The sequence below is a fragment of the Odocoileus virginianus genome, chromosome 17 (assembly GCF_023699985.2).
Source record: "Odocoileus virginianus isolate 20LAN1187 ecotype Illinois chromosome 17, Ovbor_1.2, whole genome shotgun sequence".
Classification (NCBI taxonomy): domain Eukaryota; kingdom Metazoa; phylum Chordata; class Mammalia; order Artiodactyla; family Cervidae; genus Odocoileus; species Odocoileus virginianus.
Window position 1 is genome coordinate 32,461,489 of NC_069690.1, and position 12,281 is coordinate 32,473,769.

Genomic DNA, 12,281 nt, shown 5'->3' on the forward strand with positions numbered 1-12,281 from the left:
TCCGCCTGCGCCTGCGCCTGCGCGCCGCCGCCTTGCGCAGGCTTTCCCGAAGCTCCCGCTTCCCTGAAACTTGTCCCGTGCGCCACGCCGTCGTCTCCGGGGCAACCCGGCGCCTCCTAGCAACCGCGCAGCCCGGCTATGGCGGCCGCGGGCCCCAGCGTCTTCCTGCTCATGGTCAACGGGCAGGTGGAGAGCGCCCAGGTGAGCGGCCGTGAGTCCTCCAGGGTCGAACCTCTGGGGAGGGAGCCAGCGTGACAGGCTTGGCGAGAGGTCGCGCGGACCCTCCGCCGTGAAGTGCAGTGGGGAAACAGGCCTGGAGGGTTGAGCCAGGCCGAGGCCAGAGTCGGCCGAGCCCGCGTGAAGACTAAGGCAGGGGCCTCCATCCACCCCGCGACCCTCAGCTCCTCCGGCGCGGGTTGGTCTGACACAGCGATGGTGGCAGCTGTCCTGACTCAGAGGGTGTGTGTGTCCGACGGAAGGGGACAGTGCTTTCCAGTCCCCTGCACGTCCTAAGAACCGTTTGTTATTACTGTAAGACATGATATATGCCTGTCTTTTTGCCCAGCCCCTCTCAACCAGTCCTCACAACAACTCTGTGAAGTATTACTTGCACCCCCATTTTACCGCTGGGAAGTTGCCCAAAGGAAGTGGCAAAACGAATTTGAAATCTGGTCTGATGTCAAAGCTTTGCTGGACTTGCCTTTCCAGGCTGTTTTAAAAATATTCTGATTATATTGTGAGGACTAACCGAGGTGGTGTAGGTAAAGCTCCTTGGGGTCTCTTAGTGGGCATCTCTCGCCTTTCTGTTTCATCAGGGTTGCTGCCCCACTCTCCCACCCTGCCCACCTCCTCCTTGGCCTGGTGCCCAAAGCCAGCTTCCCTTCTTCTGCTTTATCCCAGCAGGCGCCTCAGCTAGGCTGGGTCATATGTGCCTGTGTTCTCAGCAGCCCCTCATCCCTACTGTTCCTCCCCTCTGCTCAGGGCTGCTCTGCCGGCCGTCGGCTCCCACCAAGCCCTGTGTCCTGGGAGCACCTGTCTTCTAGACCTTTCACTTCAGCACCATTCCTTAGACCCTCCTGTGCCCACTCTTTGCCAGGTGCTAGGGACACAGAAAGCCCACACACCTGTCCCATGTTCACAGTCTAATGGAGTTGAGAGAAATAAACATGGTCAGTGCTGTAATGGAGCACCAGGGGCTGTGGAAGCTGGGATGTGGCTCTAACAGCCTGGGAGTCAGGGCAGGCTCCCCAGAGTGTCAGTTTTGAAGGGTGAGCAGGAATACTCCAGGTGAAGGAATGAGAAGGGCATGTCGTACAGATGTCAGAGCCTAAGCAAAAGCCTGGGGGCAGCAGTGGCCCTGGACTATTCCACATCTTGGGCCCAGACCCTCCAATGAACTCCATATCCACGCCCCCTGCTGTCTCAGCCCCCGCCCCCAGGTGCCTCATGTCCAGAGCTGCTGGTGGCTGCACCCGCCTGGCCAGCAGGTGGTCACAGCATGCGTCCCTGTGAGCAGGGCTGTGTGTGCTTATTTCCACAGTTTCCTGAGTATGACGACCTCTACTGCAAGTACTGTTTCGTGTACGGCCAGGACTGGGCCCCCACAGCGGTAAGCTGGGCCCTACGGCCTCCCAGACTCACAGCTTTTGTAACTGGAGGGGTTTCTGAAGGCTTTATCGCACCCTTTCCCCTCACAGTTCAGAACCAGTTAAGAGTTCAGGGGTGGCACACACTTTAAGTTTGTTCCCAGTAAAGCCAGGGCAGAGAATGCAGAGATCCCTAATCCACCCCTAAGGCTGTGGTCACTCCCGGGTCCTGCCCTGCAGTGAACAAAGCCAGACCAGCCCAGTCTTGCTGGGGCCACATGCCTGAGAGGGAGACAGACTTGGGGCAGCAAACGCTCCAGGCTGTTGGCTAGTAGCAGTGCTGAGGGGAAAGTGAAGGCAGGAAGGGGAGGGGTGAGAGGCCAGAAAAGGCCTCCTTAAGACCATAACTGAGTGTAGAGCTGAAGGAAGCAGGGGGATGGGCCAAGTGGAAGGCTGTAGAAGAAACTAGCCAGGCAGAAAGACAGAGGAGAGGGCAACAGCCTGCTTGACTGTCCCCTCCTCTGCAGGAGGTGCAGGTGGAGCTTGAGCACCTGGAGAGGGGAGGGGCCTCAAGGTTTCAGGCCCTAATGGATAGAAACCCTCAAAGACCTAGGAGCCACTCTGTGAAGTCTTAGGTCCCTTTGTTTGGCAGAAGATGGTGATGAAAACAGCTCTCAGCTGCCACCTCGGGGGTGGGGTGGGAGGGCGCGGCAGCCTGGAGCTGGGACACTGGCCGTCACTGTCATTGTCCTTGCAGGGGCTGGAGGAGGGCATCTCACAGATCACCTCCAAGAGCCAAGATGCAAGGCGGGCGCTGGTGTGGAACTTCCCCATCGATGTCACCTTTAAGAGCACCAACCCCTATGGCTGTGAGTCTGCAGGCCTCGTCCTGCCCATCCCTGGGGCCCTCTACCAGCCTTGTCAGGCGCTCTCATACACCTGGCTGTTTTTCCCTCCTTCCCACTTATTTGTGTGCACTTGACCTTTCCGAGGTTCTAAGGAAGTCTGTGAGGTCCAGCCTGAAACCTTGGGCAGCGACTGCCTGCGAAAGGCAGAGCCTGGTGTCTGGGGCTCAGCAGTCTGGCACCTCAGCGGCTTTCCCCCGTCCATCACTACTGTGCTCCCGCCAGACCCGAGCCCCCTGCTCCTCCTCCAAGACCCTGCCCTGAGCCAGGGGTAGGCCCTTCTCTCTGCCACGGGCACCCGGCCCTCGTCCTACCTCTGACCTCCCAAAGTTCTCCTTGCCAGTGTCTGCAGGGTTTGTTGTCGACTGTACCTGGTCTTCAGTGATCACTTTCACTTAATTAGTGCAAGCTGCGTGCAAAGCCTGGCTCTCTCCACAGAGCTGTGCATGCTCTCCACGCGTGGGCTTGGCCGAGCTATGAGATACTATCTAGGAGGCAGGCTTCTTCCCATCTCTTCTTTTTAGGAAACCAAGACTCACAACAGTGGCATCATTTGCCTTCAGCTTCACCTCAAGTAGCTGAGCATGGATCTGATTTCACAGTCCAGGCCTTCATGCTGCATGTGGCTGGTGCCCAGGCTTAGCGGGTGTGGAGGGTCTGGGATCGTAGGTCTAGAGCAGAGGCTGCCCGGTGACCCTCCTGGGCAGGATGGCCATCCTGCTGTCCATGAATAAGAAACTCCCATTGGCGTCCTGAAAGACAGCACTAGGTAACATACCAATCTGCTGCTGCTGAGGACAGATGAATAAAGTACTTAAAAGCAAAACCAGAAAATAACCACATGAAGGCATCAGACAGGCAGTAGAGCATGGAACTTCAGCTGCGGAGCTCCAGGAGCAAAGCAGGGCTCCAGAGAGGCCCCGCCCCCACTCCCCCCGGGAGCATTTGCCGATTCTGGCAGAGGTGATGGAGATGCCCGTCAAGACTTTTGTCGGCCAGATACCAGGCTCTAATTATACAGCACAGTGAGGAAGGCACCAGGACAGACAGATCCATACGGAGCCCCAGGCAGAACTGAACCTGTGCAGACAGCTGGTTCATGACAAGGGGCAGCGCAGGAGGGGCAAGGGGACTTGAGAGTGGTCTGAGTGACCAAGAAACAGGACAAGGCCTCAGGTTTATTTTAGGAAGAACAGTTACACAATTAAGGAAAATGCAAATGAAAGCTAAAGTGAGGGGCTTCCCTGGTGGCTCAGTAGAGAATCCACCTGCCAGTGCAGGAGACACGGGTTTGATCCCTGGTCCGGGAAGATCCCACATGCTGCCCCGCAACTACTGAGCCCAGGAACCACAGCTTCTAAAGCCCTAGAGCCTGTGCGCTGCAGTGAGAGAAGCCGCCACAGTGAGCAGACCTGCACGTCACAGCAAAGAGCAGCCCGGCTTGCCACGACTAGAGAAAAGCTCACAGTGATGAAGACCCAGCGCAGTCAAAAATAAATACAGTCGTATAAGAAAAAAAGAGCTAAAGTGAGTGGCCACAGTGCAGGCACCAGAACAGCCCAGTCAGGAAGCTTGAGGATGCCAAGTTGTGGTGAAGGGTGCCAAGCGTTGGCTCAGGGAACAAGGCCGGAGTGGGTGCTGCGCCCCAGGGAAGCAGCTGGGGGGACATGTGCTGAGCCCCTGCCCCACAGACACGCTAGATGGGACCAAGTCAAGCAGACTCTGTAGGTGACATGGTTTGGTTACATCTCGTGAACACTGAGTCCAATAAGCTGAAAGCAGTTATCTATGCACTGTTCCATTCCCATGGTACAAAGTTCAGAACACAGGCAGAACCAAAGGACCGAGCTGGAAACACTTGCTTTGGTGGTGAGCCTTAGGAAAAGCAGTGACAATCTCTGAACGGCCCTCCCCCGCCCCAGGAGCACTTCCTGTGGGTTGGCTGCGCCCCACCTCCTGCCTCCACCAGAGGGGCCCAGAGAGGAGGGAGTTCTCTTCTGGGCCTCCAGGGGGCAGGACTGCCCGCTGGGAACACTGGGAACTTAGGATTCCAGAGGAAGGGTGTGCAGGCCTCTGCTTCCCCTCTGTCCTCCTGGACCAGACCGCACACCACCCTTCCCAGAACCCGCCCCGCTGGCCCGAGTCTGATGCCCCCTCAGAAAAAGAGGTCCCAGGACCAGACCCCACCCGATCACACCTGGATGCCTGCTGACTTCCTGGGTCTGTGGACAGCGGAATCAGACAGCATCTTGTGCAGGGCATCGGCCAATACTGGCCAGCTGCCAGACTCTGCCCGCCTCCTGAATCCTGGGTGGCAGAAGCCCCTGGTGCGGGGTGGGGGGTCCCCACATCCACCCCATTCTCTGTCAGCCCCCCACCTGGGGGCTTTGAGGACTGCGGCCCTGCTCTCTGCCCTGCTTTTCCCAGGATTCCCCACAGGCTGAACCCTGCCTTGTTGTTCAAAGGGCCGCAGATCGTGCTCAGCGTGTATGGGCCGGACGTGTTCGGAAATGATGTGGTCCGAGGATACGGGGCAGTGCATGTACCCCTCTCACCTGGCCGGTAGGTCCTCCCTCCAATGTGCTCCCTGGGCCGCTGCCCGCGCAACTTAGGGAGGTGGGCACCCTCTGCCAGGCTCCTATCCAGAGGAACCCACCTGGAGGCGGGGAGTGGATGGGGCCTTGCAGGGGTGGGGGCGCCGCCCCATCTGGGAGGAGGCAGGGGTGTGGGGAGTCCTGGGCTTTGAGAGACCCCAGGGGTTGGAGTTGAGACACTCATTCCTTCTTTCCTTCCTGAGAGCCCACCCAGCTACTGCCTTTGTGTGCGGCTCTGCTGGCCTGAGGACGCTGTGTCAGACACGTGTAAGCTCAGGGCGCTGCTCTCGGCAGCTCCCAGTAGTGGGCAGGGGTGGAGAGTTGCAGCTCTGTCTTATCCAGCCCAGTGACAGATGTAGACACAGTGCAGACAGGACGTTCTGGGCACAGGGGGGCCAGGCGGGCCCTAAGGAGCAGGACTAGGTCAGAGGGGGCAGAGGGAGGAGGCACAGCGGGCAGCCGAGAGGTGTTGGGACAGGACCCGCTCGCTGATCACAGTGGGTGGGACCCTGGGGGCTGCTACAGGCTTCCTGGAGGAAAGGTATCCAGGCTGGGCCTGGAGGACAGCAGCACAGGGGGACACTGGGGAAAGGCAAGACCCTGTGAGGGCGCAGCAAAGCCAGGACTGGTGTCTGAACCCTCACATCCTCTGGCCCTTGAAAACAGGCAGGGCTCTCAGGAACTTGGCCCTGGAAGGGGCCTCAGCTTTGACCTCTGGGCACTCCAGCTCGCCCCTCACTGGAGGCTCAGAAAGTTGCAGCACTTTCCCTTGATTCAGCACAGCTGTGAAAACATTTGTTTCAGGCACAAAAAGACCATCCCCATGTTTGTCCCAGAATCTACATCTAAACTGCAAAAGTTTACCAGGTGAGTAGATGTCTATCCCCTCTGTCCCTGGGGCGGCCGTCCTGGCCTCGGTGGTCGGAAGGAGGGCTGTCACATTCCCCCACACCCCCCCCCCCCCCCCCCCCCGTGTCATGCTGGATACCTTTGCATGAGGGGCCTCTGCCAGGAGGTGACATCTGAGCAGGGCCTATTGCCAAGGGTGGGGCTGTCATGGCAGAGCCCAGAGAAGGTCACAGGCACAGGGAGTAGGTGGTGGACTTGGCAGTGCAGCCAGTGGGGGCTGGACACCAGGTCTGGGCGAGACCAGCTGAGGCCTCTGGCCCCTTTCCTCATCCAAACAGGAGCTGGAGGGTGGGTGGGCCTGGCTGGCTGTTGGGGGTAGGGATGGGGAACAGTCAGCTCAGCTGCCGGGTGGGCGGGCAGGACAAGGGGAACGTGGCCGGATCCTTGCTGGCTGGAGGAAGTTTCCTGAGCTCTGAGGCCTGGGGAGCATGGCTGGGTGCTTGCTGCCCTTGGGAGCTCCTCTGGAAGCCACTGTGATGGGGCCAGTGTCGGTTGGAGGTGACATCACCACCCACGGGGCAGTTGCAGGGTGTCAAGGGTCTTGTGGGTCCACACACCCTGGCCATGTCCACACTGCTCGGGGGAGAATGTGGGCCCCCGTGTGCCGTCTCCCTGAGGAAGGGGCTTCTGGCTGGGGAAGACCTCACTGCTGACCCAGTGGTAGCAGGGGTGTCTCCTGCTCTTCTCGGGTAGGGGGGCAGGGGGCGCTCTTGCCCTGGCTGGACTGTGTGAGCTTGGATGATGGAACCCAGGGCAGCAGCTGGATCGATGGACCTCCTCAGGCCAGGGCCCCTGGGAGGCTGCTGAGAAGCTGGCCAAGCAGCCCCTCCACGCACCCCCTCTCTGGGTGCTCTGCTCCCAGGCACCCTTCCTCAGCCTGCTGCCTACCCACTCCCCTGTGGCTGCTTCCTGTGGCCACTGTGACCAGTTACCACGGATGTGGTGGCTTAAAACCGAAGACGTCAAGTTCTCTCAACAGGATCTCCTATCTCTGGGGCCATCACTCAGCCCTTCCAAACTGATGCTCAAGGGTTTCCCCAAGATGCCACCACATGGGTGACTCGGGCACATCTCTGCCCCGAGGAGCCGGTGGTATTCCTGCAGCAGCATCTATGCTTGGCACATGCTGGCCCGCGGGGCTGCTTCCCCAGCTTGGCACTTAGCGCAGCCTGAGAGGCAGGTACAGGTGGAGCCCTGCTCCTCCAACGGGGAAACTGAGGCCCAGTCAGTCAGTGATGCTCCTCCCTACCCGCCGTGGCCCACATCCCTCAGTGCCTGTGTAGGTGCAGAGGAGCCAGGCCAGTGCCACCTCCTTGCCGTTGGGAGCGAGGTGGGAGGACACTCTGCCCAGGCGGGAGGCACAGACCTCTTAGCCAGAGCCCCGTCAGGTAGGGCCTGTGATCACGTCCCCGGGACACTTGAGAACACTAGGGCCTGGAGTCGGGGAGTGACTTGTCTCGGGTCCCGCTCTACTAGGACGACAGCAGAGAGCCCAGATCTTGTTCCCCTGCCCACCCCCAAGGATGGCTGCCGGACTCTGGGGTGGGGCCCCCTGGGTTCAGGCCACGCACCCTTCCCAGCCCTAGCCCTCCCTCTGCTTTTGCCCACAGTGACCATACCTGTGGACGGCGTCCAGCTGAGGAGGAGGGTGGCATGGGGAGGCTCCACCCCCAGGAGAGGGCTGGAGGGAGAACCCAGGCCATGTCTGCAGGACCCCAAGCTCCCTTGCTCATTTGCTCCCCTGTCTTCCCAGCTGGTTCATGGGACGGCGGCCCGAGTACACAGACCCCAAAGTGGTGGCTCAGGGGGAAGGCCGGGAAGGTAAAGGTTCACCCCTCCCCCTGGGCAGGGTGGGCCTGGAAGGGACCAGGTGGGCCCCGAGGAGTCAGATGGGTAGAGCAGGGCCCAGCTCAGAGGGCTTGCCACTTCCATCAGCCCATCCCCAGGGCAGCCCCTTCTCCCAGGGAGGAATGAGGGCTGGACAGTGTCACCCCCACTTTCCAGGAGGGAACACTGAGGCTGCAGATTCCGAAAGCAGCCTGGTTCTGTCTCTGATCCAGCTCTGCTGACTCTCTTCTTCTGTCCCCAGTGACCCGTGTCCGTTCCCAGGGCTTCGTCACTCTCCTCTTCAACGTAGTGACCAAAGACATGAGGAAGCTGGGCTATGACACCGGGCCTCCGGACACGCAGGGTGTCTCAGGGCCCAGCCCGCCCCAGGGCCTCCCCCGGTGAAGGCAACAGCCCTCTGCCCAGCGATCGTATAATAAAGTGTAACCGTTTCACAGAGCCCAGGCTGGGCTGCGCCGACCTTCGCAGCACATCCCCTGGGAGCAGGGCCCAGGCCTCACCTCAGAGGGCACCGCCTATGGACGCTGCACAGGACGGCCACCAGCACACGAGCTTGGACTCAACAGCGATCCCGCGGCTCAAGGCTGTGTGCCCCTCACACCTTGACGTGCTCGGCCCTAAAACCTGCCTGCTCAGTGCCTGGCACGTGTCACACTGACCATGCTCCATGGCTCCAGTTCCATGGATGCCCGCCACCCTTGGACGGGACAGGCTGAGAGCCTCCCCAGGTGGGTGGTGTTGCAGGGGGAGAACCCACTTGCCCTCGGCCAATGCCGGGCCACCTGACTGCCCGCCGACAGCTTCAGGGGAGCCCTCTGGGCAGGTCACAGGGCTCGCCCAGTGTTCTCTCCTTGGCAGGATTTGAGGGGAGCCCCCGGCCTGACATTCTCCCAGTTCCTCCATGAACCAGAAGTTTATGCTGCTTGGGGCCACTCCCCCTGTTCCAACTCATTGTGCACCCTGGAACAGGCAGGACGCTGGCCTTCTCTGCATGAGTCCTCTCCCGCTCTGACCTCTGCTCCACAGGCGCATCCCCCGTGGCCCCATCCCAGCTCCCACACACCCCTGGCCCTCAGACCAGCCCACAGCCACCAGACTCCAGCCACCCTTGACGCATCCCCATCCACCTGGACAGTCCCTCCCTGACATGGCCTGTCTCGCAGCCCCTCCCTTGTAATGACCTTGACCTTTACCCCCAGGAGCTCCCCAGTCCACTCCTTCCCCAGTGCTCAAGCTCACGCAGGCACTGGGACCAGCTCAGTGGCCAAGCTGGGTCCGGGTGGGAACTGGCTCCTGAGCCGGCCCCTCGCAGTGTTTCGGGATTGATGAGGGTGGAGGCAGGGGAAGGACACAGCCAAAAACCGCATCATGATACAAATGATAAATTATATTTATACAGTAAATAAGTATCAACAGTCAATACAAGTTCGACACTAGCCACCTGCCCCTGGACTGAGAAGGGCTGGGCGACACCCCCACCATGGCACCTGGCAGGGGGCACTTGATAGCACACGTGCCACACTCGGCAGTGCCAGTGGCCTCATGATCAGTGCAGCAGGCAGCGGAAGAGCCCGGGGACGGGTCTGAGCAGGGGCGGGAGTTGAGGCTGCCTGGGCCTCGGAGGCCCGCTTCACGTCAGGATGGGCTCTTACTGATGAGGGATTGCTGGCCCCATCACCCAGTAGTGTGGTCCTGCCGCCTGTGCAGGCGTCAGCCCATCCCTCCCTGGAGAAGCATCTTGCCCCGAGCCCACCCTCCCCTGGGCCACTGGGAGAGGAGAGCCAGACTGGCCTTCCTGATGACTGGAGCCCACAGTCCAGCTCAAGTCTGTGGGCTGGAGGTGGCCCCTGAGAGGAGCAGCAGGGTGAGCCCTCCAGGCTGCGCTGTCAGCCTCCCATGCCCAGCACTGCAAGCAGAGGGACTTGGTGTTAACTGCCCCTGGTGCCGGAGGCGAGACGTCCGCTGTGGAGACGGAGGCTGACGTGCCCACCAGGCCAGCTGACCAGACATGGGACTCGGGGCCAATGTCCCTGCTCTGGGGAGTAGTGAGTCTCTTCTGATCTTTGTGACTTAATACTTTTTTTAATTGTGGTGGGTGGGACAAAGGAAGCTGGGGAGAGGGAGGTAAGATTAGTGCATGTTTGTTAATGTCTTTTCTGTATAAGAGTGATTTTTGTTCCTCTCCAAAGAAAGAGATGGTTATTTCTACATTGCAACATGTGGCTGGAGGGCAGGTGAGTGTGTGGGAGCCAGGCCTGGGCCGCAGCCCGTCAGCCTAGGGCTGCCCCAGGAGCCACAGCAGAGCCCCACTGCCCCTCGACAAGCTGCCAGCACTGTCCCCACCTCTGCCCTGAGGGTGGAGTTAAGGGGGAGGTCACAGAGACAGAGTTCCATCCCATGTTTCTACTGTAAACGCAAGTCCTGTTAACTGCATGCCTTCAGTCACAGAAGTCAGCTGATAAAACCTGGTGAGTCACATTCATATGTTAGATTTTGTTTTTAACTTTCTTCATGTTGGTACATCAGTAAGAAAAATAGCCTCTCTCTTAGGATCTAGCCAAAAAGGCTGAAAGTCAGTTTGGTAATTTACCAAAAAAGGGAGTTAAAGGAAAAGGCAACTGGAGGCTACAATTTTTTGTTACTATTGTAGGTTTTTTTTTTTTTTAAATATCATCTTTTATGTGTAATCAAATTCCCATATTTCTCCTATAAAGAATTTGCTTTAGTTTTCCCATAAGGCATTTTTTTGTCTCTTCGTATTTAAATTTTTTTACAGTTAAAACCATAAATAAGAGAATTTAAACCACTAACATGACACTGCCAATATCTTAATTCAGCCAGACCTGGTAAATTCTATCAAAACTAGACAGTTAAATAAGAACCACGTTATAAAAATATTAGCCAAAAAAAGACTATTCGATAATTCTGCAAACTCAAATATGAAACTGTACTAAACAAAATCTGTGCAAACGCATACAAGCATGGAGCACGTGGCAGGGCTACGCTCAAGTTAGTTTAAAGCTTCTCTAGTGGATTTAATTCAAGAGTTGTTCCACGGTGGTGGTGTTCACTTTGAACTCATGCATGAGTCAAAGAAAAGTAAAACACACACAACCGCGTCCCCCAAAGGTCAGTGTCTGAGGGCACCGGTACTCCATCCGGTCCATGCCTGGGGTTGCCCGGGGTGTCCCCGGGGCTGGGTCCCGGGAGAGGCTGTCCCAGAGACCCTGGGCTGAGGCTGGACTGGCACTGCACGTGGCCGCCGCCTTGGCCAAGCCCCCAAGAGCTGGCAGATCCCCACGGAGGCAGCACGGTGGCCAGGCTGGGTCAGGGGACCCGCATGCTGTGTGATGCCTCTGTCTGCTGCCACCACTCACCCCTCAGACTGAGGCCTGGGACCAGAGAGACACCCTCTGCTCAGGAAGCCAGACGGGACGCCATGACACCCATCCCCCTGATCCCCGACCCCTTCCACAAGCAACAGTCCCTGCTCGGCGTCCTCGGCATGGATGCTCTGCACGGGTCCCAGCCTGGCACTAGAGGAGGAACGGGTTGGTTGTGCCGGTGGCCTGAGCTGCTGACGGGGGTACACCCAGGCTGCCCACCATGTTCATCGCAGCAGGGCCCAGCGGCGGCAGGGAGGAGCTGCTGGCCCCCAGGGGTGGGTGGGAGGCTGCGGAGGTCATGGAGGCCACAGGCTCCATGCCTGGGCTGGGCCCAAAGGACACGCTGCCCCCTAGCACTGGGCTCCCCCGCAGCTGGTTCAGCGTCAGGGGCTGCGGCTGGTTCACCTGGAAGGGGTTGACGGGGGCCGAGGCCGTGGCGGCACCTGGGGAGAAAGTGGGAGGGGCAGTGGCTGTGGTCAGAGCAGCAGTGTCCCTGGGCCCCAGGGCAGGAGTGCAACACCAGAGAGGCCACCCAGGTAGCCCCACCTCCAGGCATGATGTCCAGAGGAGGAAACTCAGGCTGTGAGGAGCCAAGTGATGGGCCAGGCTCACAGGGCCCAGTGCCTATTCCAGGCTGGCACCCTGGGCACCATCAGCAGCAACCATAGGTGCGGGGAGAGAGGGGAGCCACGGGGGAGACAGGACAAGCAGTGCAGCCTGAGAGCAGTCCCCATATGCTGCACCCGGGGACCCTGACCTCATGAAATCTCTGAGAAGTCCCACTGTCAAGGAGAGACACAGATCCCTATCCCCTCAGGAGCTCACGGCTGGGGGTTCTGCACTTTTGCTAGAGGGTCTCAGAACTCGGCCCTGCCAAGTCCTCAGGCCAAATGCCCTGAACATGACCCGTTCCTATCCTTGGAGAGCCCAAGGAAAACTCAGGGAAGGGTTGGGGCGCCTCAAGGAAGAGGGTTGCCTGGACTGGGGCCAAAGGGTAGGCCTGACCCTCCCACCCAGGGAGAAGCAAAACAGCCTGGCTGGTGGGACAGAGCA

At 59.2% G+C, this 12,281-nt stretch overlaps 2 protein-coding genes across 10 annotated transcripts in view; one reads left to right on the top strand and one right to left on the bottom strand.

Moving 5' to 3' along the window:
* Positions 1 to 78: 78 nt before the first annotated feature.
* On the top strand, positions 79 to 8,280 carry B9D1 (B9 domain containing 1). Its single transcript, XM_020895614.2, has 7 exons — positions 79 to 201; positions 1,541 to 1,609; positions 2,344 to 2,455; positions 4,957 to 5,053; positions 5,890 to 5,952; positions 7,748 to 7,815; positions 8,084 to 8,280. Exons 1-7 carry the CDS (start codon positions 139 to 141, stop codon positions 8,224 to 8,226), a joined length of 615 nt encoding a protein of 204 aa, XP_020751273.1. The 5' UTR covers positions 79 to 138; the 3' UTR covers positions 8,227 to 8,280.
* Positions 8,281 to 9,208: 928 nt separating this feature from the next.
* EPN2 (epsin 2) overlaps positions 9,209 to 12,281 on the bottom strand; it is a 51,956-nt gene continuing 48,883 nt past the window's right edge. For all 9 annotated transcript variants that reach the window (XM_070479222.1, XM_070479219.1, XM_070479221.1 and 6 more), the window contains one exon: positions 9,209 to 11,671. In XM_070479222.1, coding sequence (XP_070335323.1) covers positions 11,379 to 11,671 — 293 coding nt within the window. In that variant the 3' untranslated portion in view covers positions 9,209 to 11,378. The remainder of the gene's footprint in view (positions 11,672 to 12,281) is intronic.

Coding starts and splice junctions, on each gene's coding strand:
- B9D1 (XM_020895614.2), top strand. CDS start 139: ATGGCGGCCGCGGGCCCCAGCGTCTTCCTGCTCATGGTCAACGGGCAG. Junction 5,953..7,747: donor AAACTGCAAAAGTTTACCAG/GTGAGTAGATGT, acceptor CTGTCTTCCCAG/CTGGTTCATGGGACGGCGGC. Junction 7,816..8,083: donor TCAGGGGGAAGGCCGGGAAG/GTAAAGGTTCAC, acceptor TTCTGTCCCCAG/TGACCCGTGTCCGTTCCCAG.